Genomic DNA, 10,979 nt, shown 5'->3' with positions numbered 1-10,979 from the left:
GATCTGTGAATTTTACTCAGTATAGAGTAAATACCTAATATGTACAAACTGATAACATAAATGTACATACCTACGAACTATAAAAAGAACAGTGATATACTGAGGAGCGAGGTATACAATTTTTATTACTTCGCCTTTACGCCAATTAAAACATTTGTAAAAACGTTTAAGATAATCAATATTATATGTCATTTGTGTAAAATCATTGGTAAACATAGCTGTATTTGTTAGGTGTTTATACACACTCGAAACCGGAATAAATACATTTTGTACTGTATATTGTATTATGCTGATCAGTACCAAAGTCCAACGATAGTACATTAGATTAAATTATAACGAATCTTCATTATTTAAAGTGGAAGTTTCGTAGTTGGTGACCGAATCTCTCAAAAATGTCTCAGGTAATTGTTATTTTACTAAACATTATTATTTTATTCCAAACACACATTATTTAAATAGTTTGTTTAAACAACTTTAAAAGTTGACGTGACTAGCAGTGGAATTTGACAGCTGATAAGTAACGTTATGTCAAATTGGAAACAGTTAGGTTATGATCGCAAATTACATATTTTTTATGACTTACGTTTTATGACATAATAATAATTAACTATTACAGGTAGGTACTTAGTTCATAGGTACTAAATACTATTTACAAAATGGTTTGAGTTGTTATTTGGTTTTGCTGCCATGTTTAAAAAAAAAATGTTTACTGTTTTAACGGGAAAAAAATAATTTGAAAATCCAAGCGTTATTTTTATTAGATACCTGCCACATACCTGCCTGTCAGATAATGTGCCCATGTAAAAATATTGTCACGGTGGAATAGAAATAAGATACATTTAGAAAAAGTTGAAGTAATTTTTCAAACCATTCAAAAGTGAATAACTAGCTACCTATTAAACATTATAAAAGAATAAGCTAATCTAACACATGAAAAGAGAAAAAAAAACTAGGTACCCTATGAAGCAATTTACATTTGTATCACACAACCCATCGACCAGAGATTTCGACTCTCTAATTGGTCGATGACACGACCCCTCCTTGTTAGTTCCCTACTCTTATCATTCGCTATTGATAATTTTGATAATATGTATTGTGTTTATTTTTATTTCGTAATCTACTGATTTTAGATTGATATACTTTTATAGTGTTTTATGAAATGTAGACAGTTCTAGTGCAAACATACTTAATTACCCTTTCTTATGTGAAAATATTGATAGTGGATTGATCGATTAATAATAAATATATATTTTTTTTTTTTTGAAAGAAAAAGAAATATTTGCGTTCTTATGATTTACCCAAATATTTAATTTTGAGGGCCATTTTCAACGAGTTGTAAATAACTCACTATTAGAAAATGGAATCAAGTTGGGGTAAAGTGGGTAAAGTAAATTATTTATTTCTCTATTTAAATTACAATACTTTTATAATATGGATACAAATTAAAACACAATGATGTGTATTTACACTGACAGACTAAGAAAACAGTATTTACAAAACTTTCCCGAAGCAACGATCAGACGTGATGCTAGGCAGAAATAATATACTTATAATGTAGTTGTGTGTGATAAAAAATACTTTAATTGCACTGCAACTGCTGTTTCATTTGTAAATAAAATTCTATTTATTAAATAAATAGATAATGAGCCACAATTTTCAAGCTCAATAAAAAAAATGGTTGCTAGCAGAATTGTTTCTGTAGTACTGAGTAACACAGAAATAATAATTATGAACTATGGGAATATGGATGCTACTGCATTAACTATAAACAGTTAGGAATTAATATTTTTTAATCAATTTGTTTTTTTTATTTTTAAATATAACTTAATTATATTATCAAAAATGTGTATATATGTGTAGAAGAAATTCTTTTGTTTCAGCCAATACTATATTCGTTCTGGAGAAGTTCTTGCTCTTGGAGAGTAAGAATTGCTTTGCATCTGAAAGAAATTGATTATGAAATTCGTACAGTTGACATTTTCAAGAAGAAGCAGCATTTAGAGGAGGATTTTAAGAAAATTAATCCTTTGCAAAAGGTTCCTGCCTTAATAATCGGTAATAAATAAACTTTCACTACTGTCAATAGGAATGAAATATTAGAAACAAACAGTAATTTCTATATTTATGCATTTTATGTGACAGATGATGAATTTTATAAAAAAAAAATGAAATCATGCCACTTGTTTTTAGACAATGATTCTAGAAATATACATTCAGCAGTCCGAAGATCCCCCTGCAAGATAAATGTTTTAATAAGCAAAATGAAAACAAATGATGTAAAATTACAATATGAAACTCGAAAAAGAATCAAATATAAATTTAAAGGAGATTTCTAGGTTTTGAATTCTTCTTCTTAGTCGTTTACTGTTGGCAGAGCAGTCGCGGTCACATTGGCAGCGTATTGTCAGGATCTGCCTCCATTTGATTCTGTCTTCAGGGCTTCTGGAGGCTTCCTGAAGAAAGATGCACGTCGTTTCTGCCACCAAGTCTGTCCGACTTCTTCCGCGAGACTGCATTTACTCTGCTCGTCCCTGTGCCACTGATTTTTCATTGTTATCTCTTCGCCTCATAACATGGCCAAAGTACCTGAGAATTCGCACAGTGGATGAAAGACGCTGTTCAATACTTGATTCTTGGTTTATAGAAACATTAGTTCTATGGGCTGCCCATGGTATCCACAACACTCTACGCTATCATTATTTCCTCCGGTTTCTATTTCTCTAGGTCCAGATTTCTGTGTTGTCATATAATATAGGATAGATTTGAGTTAGACCATTTTCATTTTTGTAGATTTAGTGGTACCTCTTTTTTGCAAACTTTTTTTCACAAATTTTATAATATTTGTGATTTCCTGCACTGTCACATCGTTTTCTAAGTATTTATGTAACGATTACAACTTAAATATATATTTTTTGTTCTTTCCATGATCTGAAGATAATAACACATTGGTAGAATCTATAAATATAATGAATTACCTGGAAGAGAACTATCCCGGAAGATATCCCCTTTATCCCTTAGATAAAATAAGCCGGGCAAGGGCTAGTGAAATAAGCTTGGTAAGTTCATTCATTTCATGTATTCTATTTATGCCCATTGGGCTTTTACATAGCATTACAAATAACGAATTAAAAAATTTTTTTTACACAAAAAAAAATAGTAATAATAAGAAACAAAACATGCAAATTTTAACATAAACCGATAAGTATTATTAAATATTTGTATAAAACCACTTACTGATTTTTTTAAATGTCTTTTTATGTACCAGTTTCAAGGCATATTTGTCTCTCCTCACCAGGATAATAATTATACTAGCATGCAAATCCCACTACATATTTTCACCACAGCCGGTTAGACAGGTACGTCTCGAAACCGGTAGACATAAAAACGTTTGTAAGTGGTTATATAAAAAAATATTTAGTAACATTGTTTGAAATGTTTTACCACATAGATTATCGCCACATTCGCTAATACTCATTATTTTTCATATTGAAAATAGTATAAAATAAATACTCAGCAGAGACAACTTTTAGTAAAGTGGACACTACCTATTTTGCTAAATAAGCTGTTTTTTATTGTCTATACATCACAAGGGTATTTTAAAATTAATATGAAGAATTAACATATAAATTAATTCTTTATATTAATTTTAATTCAATATGAAAATTAATTTCAATTCAATATGAAAATTAATTCAAAAATGTATGAGTATGTCCAAATGCTTGCAGACTGGCTGGATTTCCCTCCCTAGGGAGTTATTCATATTTAAATCTATTGCAACAGAGAGGGAAAACATTATTGAGAAGGGAATATGGAAGTCTAGGTGTTTACAGGGCTTATGACACTCAACATTTTGTCTTTTGCTTAATGTAACACGTTGTTACAGCATCATCGCCAGAAGGATTTTTCAGCACATCTATTGTTCAATATATCACGTGCAATATAAAACATGAGAAAGTATAATAATTTATTTGTATTCTATGTGATTACAGATAATCGCATCAGGAATACAACCTCTTCAAAATATCGGTTTAAAGCAATCACCCGTTCTAAGCGATGAGAAGGTATTTTTGAAATTTACTCAATTCTGGATCAGCAGAGGTTTGGCTGCCATAGAAAACATCACTAGAAGGACTTCCGGAGAGTACTGCGTCGGTAACAGGATCACTATTGCGGATATAGCCCTGTGTCCACAAATATACAATGCTAAAAAGTAAGTGAGGTCAACAAATTAAGCATTTATTTTTCATACTTTGTAACACGGTTGTGTCTGTCCAAGTCTTAGCGAACAATTTGTTTATTTATTTATATTAACAATTTAAACATATTTTTCAATGTTTTTTTTAAATTTTTTTTTTTTTATATGAGAGTTGCTTTATTATTTACCTTATATATAATATACAAGGTTTATATTTCAAAAGGTGGATTTTTCTGCAATTAAATATCTTAAAATTTATCTAAACTATTGGGATCAGGAGGGATATATTAATGTGGGCTACTCAGGAACTTCTCAGCATTTGCTCACGTGGAGAGGAAACCACTTAAAACTCTCCAGGAGAAGCCGGCCTGTTGGCAGCAATCAACAGGCCTTCCATTCCACTAGAGGAGTGTTCGGCATTTTGTTCCCCACTTTGGTTTATTTTAACCAATTTCCTGCGCTATATTATCATGTATGATACTCGTACTACCTCTCGTGTGAGTTCTTTATTACTTATCACCGATGGGATGTCGCATAGATCTTCACCCAGGCCTCTGCATCGCGCCTCCAGCTGTTGTCTTTGAAAGCTGAAAAAGGGGCAATGCATCAACAGGTGAGGGACATCTTGAGGAGTTCCATCGTCGCATGGGCAGCTGTCGATCTCTGAGAGCTTGAAGCGATGCAGGTAGCTCATGAAGTCACCATGACCCGTAAGCATCTGGGTGAGCTCGTAGCCAGCATTTTGCATTTTTCTGAAATCATAGGCATGAAAAATTGTAGGGAAAAACATTTTAGTTACACTTCCGGTTGTCTCACTCAAATAGCGATCGTTCCAGAGTTGAAGGGTCCTGCTTCTTATTTTCCTTTTGGCAAAACTGAGCGGAAAGTCGGTGAAATCGGGGGCTGTTTTCTTAAGCGTAGCCTCCCGAGCCTTTTCGTCAGCCTTTTCGTTGCCAAGGATTCCGCAGTGTCCTCGTATCCAGCCGATGTACACGTCCTGGTGTCTGCATCGTAGATTCTGGATATCTGTTCTTATGTCCATTACAATAGGGTTGACCGAATTTCGATCAGTTATTGCATGGACTCCAGATTTGCAATCTGTCAGGATCATTATTTTCTTCCATCTGTTTGGTGGCTTCTTCAAAACATAGACCAGGGCTTCTCCGATCGCAAAGAGTTCTGCCTGAAACACGGAACAAATATTGCCGAGTTTCAACTTTCTATATATAACACAAACTTAACACTAATAACGCTGTTTGTAAATTTTTCACTAACGGAGCTCACGGAACGTGACCTCCCCTGGCAAAGATTACGGTGCAATTTTTCAATGTTTGAGTATGTCCAAATGCTTACAGACTGGCTGGATTTCCTCCCTAGGGAGTAATTCATATTTAAATTTATTTCAACAGAGAGGGAAAACATTTTTGAGAAGTGAATACGGAAGTCTAGGCATAAACAAGCCAATGACAGGTCATAAGCCCTGTAAATGCCTAGACTTCCATAATCCCTTCTCGAAAATGTTTTCCCTCTCTGTTGAAATAAATTAAAATATAAATATATTCAAACCATTTGTCGTTTTAGATCTGGCCATTCACTCATGGCCAATATCTTTAAAATAAAATGTGTAACTTCTCCATATTGTGAATGTGGTCAGGACATCGGTGAACCAAACCACGATTTCTTCCAATGTTCACTCACAGAAGATAAAATCAAATTCTTAAAATATTTGATCAAACCAAAAGTTCTCCTACCTACACCTAAACACACTGTGTAACATTCACTATTCAGCCTATGTTCGAACATCGACATTCCTCAACTCTTCTATCTGTTGATTTTTGTGAAGTAAATGAGCTGAAACGTAAAGTAAAAAGCTGAAAAGTAAAGAGCTGAAACCTTTTTTTTTCTTTTGACCTGTCTGTTTTTTGATTGGCTGAGTGATATTCCTTTTAGCAAAAAGGCCGCATACAAAAAAGTGAATATATTTTTTTGTATTTGAAGTGTCTAGATAAGTGTTTTCAACTCGATGGCTGCTCTCAGGTAAAAATCTTGAATAAGGAAATTGAGTGAAGACAAGACTATCAAGTTGCCTAGTGGTTGATGAGTTCGCCAAGGTGGATGTGGAAAATCGATTTTAAAGTTTTTTTTACTGAAATATTTTATTTTTCCTGGACTAGCACCTGAAGCGTAGGACTCATCCCCTTGCTCTCATGTATCAGATGATATAAATTCACTGAAAAATGTAAAATTTGGAACTAGACAGACATAGCAAGGATACAAAGACCAAAAAACAAAAAACAAAATAATTAAACTAACATACAACTAACCCTTCCTGACCCCTTCGACTGAAAAAGAACTTTTAAAGAAATGTCAACCCATCAAAATCACTCTTTATAAATAATAAAAAATAAATCGATTTTATCATTGTAATTTTTTTTAAATTTGAATGTACACGAATTATATAAACAAAAAAATGGTTAAGCCTGAAATTCCCTCACAAGCTGTCAAAAATTAAAAATAAAATTATAAATGCCGCAGTTAATTGAAAAATTATATCTCAGTACAATTTTATTAATTTATTACAAGACGGTGACATACCATTAACCATCTGACATACACAAATATAGTACCAGACAACAACAACAACACTCCCATATTAAAAAAGCAAAGACAAAAATGTAGGACAGTAAAAAATTATACGCAATAATACAATGGACTTGGACACTATTATGACTTACCTTCTTCTTCTTTCTTCTTCAGCCTTATGCTCTCCGCTGCTAAACGGCGGCCTCTTCCAAACGTCTCCATTCCTTCCTATCGCCTGCTTTCATCATCCAAGTTTCCCCGGCAATAGAGGCAATGTCGTCGACCCATCTTTATTAACTAACCAACTTTATTATTCTGGGTGTCCGCTGTCCGCCTGCCATCATTCCGCCTCGCCGCGTGTCCTGCCCACTGCCATTTCAATTTCGCTGCACGATCCATGTTATTCACGACTCCGGTTCGGCATCTTATTTCTTAAAAATTACACTGGAGGGAAATTTAAATCAATCAGCCCACGATGAGCACACTAACCAGACGAGACATATCATGACTAGACCTCATAATATAACCTTAAGGGGGTTTTTGAATTAATAAATAAATAAAAATATTTAAAAAAACAAATGCAACGTAAACAAACATACATATGTCACAGGACACCAAGTCGTTGGAACAAAAGGCATAATAGTACTATACACGTGCGTTTCCAGAAATTATCTAGCAGCCAGCGGGCCACATGGCGACGGTATCTACCCACTGTCTACAAAAGCTTCTCTTCGGACATCTATCTCCCTTTGTTAACCATGGAGTTGAAACAGAGTTTGATTTATTTAGTTTTTTATTGCTTACTTCTTGGCATGAACACTTGACCAATTTACTACTATGCTCTATTTTTTATAAATTTATTGATATTGTTTTAACTTTGCTGGAATTCCACTCGTCCATGCGCTTTGTAGCTGCACGATGATTGGTTATCTAGCTTTCATATATCAACTTTAAAATACTTAAATTTTGTAAATGGGGTCTAGAATTCCAATCGTCTATGCGCTTAGCTGCAATACGTGTTGTAATCTTACTCCTTTTTATTGTTCATATTTTTTGTTTTTTTAAATATAATTAAAACACTAAATTTATTTGTCAATTTTTAAAATGTGTAAATGGGGGCTAAATTTCTAACTGTCTATGCGCTCTGTAGCTGCAAGACGTCCTGTAATCTAGCTCCTATTTGTTATAATTTTTGATTGATCTTAATTGAAAACGAGGAACTAAAATCCCAACCAACCATGCGCTCTGTAGCTGCAAAACGTACTGGGATATTTATTAATTGTACAGCGCCCTTAAAGTGATCCAACTATATGTATATATATGTATATATTTTCTATTCTATGGTAAACATAAAAATATATTTTTTATTTATTTCAGATTTAAGGTTGATTTGTCTCCGTACCCTACGCTAAGCAAAATTAATGAGAAGTTGGAACGTGAACCATCTTTCTTCTTAACCCATCCTGACGTACAACCCGATTGTCCACCGAGAACTAATCAATCATAAATATGTTATGTATCGATTATTTGGAATCGATTGAATTGTCTAATGATGTTTTTATTATATCTGAGATTTCTAATTATTAATTTCTAATAAAAGAAGGTTTATTCCCCCTTTCAATCATTTAAAAAAGGATTGCTTTTTATTACTTTGAATAAAAATATAAAAAGAAAAAAATAGTGTTGAATTTTTTAACCTTCTAAGTTTCTTAACAAAACTTTTTTAAAAATTTTTATTTAAAAAAATATTTTTCAAAAATTATCTCAAAACTCAATATCGTATTTTTGTTCCTACAAAGCTAAGGCTCATCTGCAGGTTTTATTTTTTGTTTGTTTTTATTTTATAAAATAATTTATGTTCATTTTATATAATATGTAGGGTTCATAGTCCATAATCAATGACACACACATGCTAAAACGTTTCACCCGAAATAGTGTGATGACCAAAGAAAGAAATGTCATCATTTTCTATAGAATACAATACAGCAACTCTAACAGTATCGCACATGAAATCGGGGGCATTGTTCTGCAGTACATTAACATCGTCCTTACCATGAAGAAATGAACTACAAAGGAACGTCGCCTATAAAGAGACCTCAGGGCGTGGCAACGCCAGTCAGTCGGCCTAATCAGTTCAGTTTAGTCAGTCAGTCCAGCTCGACGACGTCACACAGTTCCAGCATGTAGTTCAAGTGCAGTCTCTTCAACCCATCATCGCCGCTACGCTCGTTCTACACAACCAAGTGATGTATCTTATTCGCCATGTAATAAATACGTATTAAACAGCAACCTCGTGTCTTCTCTGTCAATCTCTAACTGAGGTAGGAACTCCAACCAACCCTAATATACCAAAATTCTACAAATATATTAATTATACGTGCATTTATATATGCGGCAGAACAGGAGGAAGGGGCACAAACCGTCTCTCAGGCCACCCGGATATATTTCAGGACATGGGCTGTTGGGAGACAGTGGCGTTGAGCAGGACGTTGTGTTGATGATGGCAACGGAGAAACAACAGTCAATGGTGGCATCCTAAGCCCAAGTTAGCAAGAGAGGTTACTGTCTCGGTGTCAGGTGGCAACCGGCCGTAAAAAAAACAAGAAATCTTCTAGTTCGACTAGGAGGTCTGACTAGGACATACAGCCAGGAGGAAGTAGGAAGTTTTATAAAGGTTGCTAAAATACAGTGACCTATGCACTATTGGGTGGGGAAAGTGGGATGATGGCTATGGTGAAAGTGTGAGATATTTTTTTTAAGGAAAAATAAATATTTGCGTTCTTATGATTTACTCAAATATTTCGCTTTAAGGGCCATTTTCAACGAGTTGTAAATGACTCACTAACTAGGAATCAAGTTGGGGTAGAGTGGAATTGGACCACAACGCGATTCGCATGTTAGTATACGTAATTAGTGTTCTGACGAAACCAATATTTTTAAATTTTTTTTATTTATTAATATAACATATAATATTATACTCCCAGGAGTTATTAAAAAAAACTCATTTTTTTATATTTTTTATTAAGTTTTATTCATTTTAACAAGTAAATAACATACAAAATTGTATTTTTGTTCCCGCAAAGCCGAAGCTTGTCTGCGGGTTACATTACATTTTTTTTTTTTTTAATTTATAAGTAAGTACATAGTTAAATAATAATTAAAGAATAAGATATATTTATACACTTAAGTTTCACTTGCTGTTTAATAATTTTTTGACTATTTTTTTAAATGAAATTAGGTTTTTTTCTTCACGATTTTCAGCTGGTATTAAATTGTACAGTTTTGGTACTACACTACCCATTGTTCTGTCACCTAGTAGTTTTTCTGTCGTGGTACCATCAGCTGCTGTGCCGATACTTGTCGGGTCATGATCTGGTGGTTTATTTTGGATTTAAAATTGCAATCGAGGAAGTGATCTGTCACTATCTTATATTGACACTGTTTGTTAATTGGCAAAACGTTAACAAAATCAAATAATATTTTATTGTTGTCTTTTGCCTCATTCTTTATTTTTACAGGTACGATAATTTTTAAAATTTGTACCTGTAAGTTCAATTTGGTACCGTACGTAAAAAGAAAAGATTTTGGTGACAATACATAGTATCATACATGGTTAATACATCCGAAATAGTAAAAAAACACAATATTAGAAAAATAAAACACAACTTTACACATCTATATAAATTACATTAATAACTATTACTATTAAAAAGATTTAAGTAATATTTTTTAATTGCGACACTTTTGGATGTGCTATTCGCTTTTCGTGTTTTAGCTCATCGAGCAGTTTATTAAATTCGGAATGGCCAATATTTTCCAGAAACCTTTTGCCGAATTTCATTGAGCAAAACTTGGATACATAAAGATTACCCGAGTTACGCGTATTGTAGTTGTGAATATCATGACCAAATGTGTATTTTAATTGACGTCTTAGACCTCCACTGCTAATTATGTTGGTTGTTCATGTCACAACTACGAGATGCAAGCCTGACTTGTGAGGATGCACAGGAGCTGGCAGCCGACCGAGATGCCTGGAGGATCTTTGTGAACCATTGCCAACTAGGTAGCGGACATGGAAAGATGATGATTACATTTCGTAGGTATAATACTCAATTTATTAGTAAAAAGTTAGTGTAAATACCGCTTTTAGCAATTTCGATAAAATGTACTTTGAAATCGTTAAAACGTGTTTTCTTGGAAA

General features: G+C 33.4%; 1 protein-coding gene across 4 annotated transcripts; it reads left to right on the top strand.

Annotated features, from left to right (window-relative positions):
- On the top strand, nt 1-9,067 carry LOC148273728 (putative maleylacetoacetate isomerase 2). Of its 4 annotated transcripts, none has more exons than XM_088238282.1 (5): nt 1-111; nt 1,881-2,055; nt 2,935-3,056; nt 3,990-4,210; nt 8,156-9,067. In XM_088238282.1, the coding sequence occupies exons 1-5, from the start codon at nt 61-63 to the stop codon at nt 8,283-8,285; spliced, it is 699 nt and encodes a 232-aa protein (XP_088094408.1). In that variant the 5' UTR covers nt 1-60; the 3' UTR covers nt 8,286-9,067. The 4 variants fall into 4 exon arrangements, with proteins under 4 accessions (XP_088094408.1, XP_088094409.1, XP_088094410.1 ...); XM_088238283.1 differs by having other exon boundaries at nt 65-401; XM_088238284.1 differs by lacking the exon at nt 1-111 and adding an exon at nt 523-616.
- The last annotated feature ends 1,912 nt before the right edge of the window (nt 9,068-10,979 follow it).

This window comes from Micrasema longulum, unplaced genomic scaffold, assembly GCF_059751315.1.
Source record: "Micrasema longulum isolate JH-2025_06_02 unplaced genomic scaffold, ASM5975131v1 h1tg001854l, whole genome shotgun sequence".
Taxonomy (NCBI): Eukaryota; Metazoa; Arthropoda; class Insecta; order Trichoptera; family Brachycentridae; genus Micrasema; species Micrasema longulum.
This window is presented reverse-complemented; position numbering and strand designations above follow the sequence as displayed.

What these genes read in the sequence shown, in the direction of transcription:
- LOC148273728 (XM_088238282.1), top strand. Translation starts at nt 61, where the DNA reads ATGTACATACCTACGAACTATAAAAAGAACAGTGATATACTGAGGAGC. An exon ending in GGTTCCTGCCTTAATAATCG is followed by an intron (nt 2,056 to 2,934) that starts GTAATAAATAAA and finishes CATGATCTGAAG; the next exon opens with ATAATAACACATTGGTAGAA. An exon ending in CAAATATACAATGCTAAAAA is followed by an intron (nt 4,211 to 8,155) that starts GTAAGTGAGGTC and finishes TATTTATTTCAG; the next exon opens with ATTTAAGGTTGATTTGTCTC.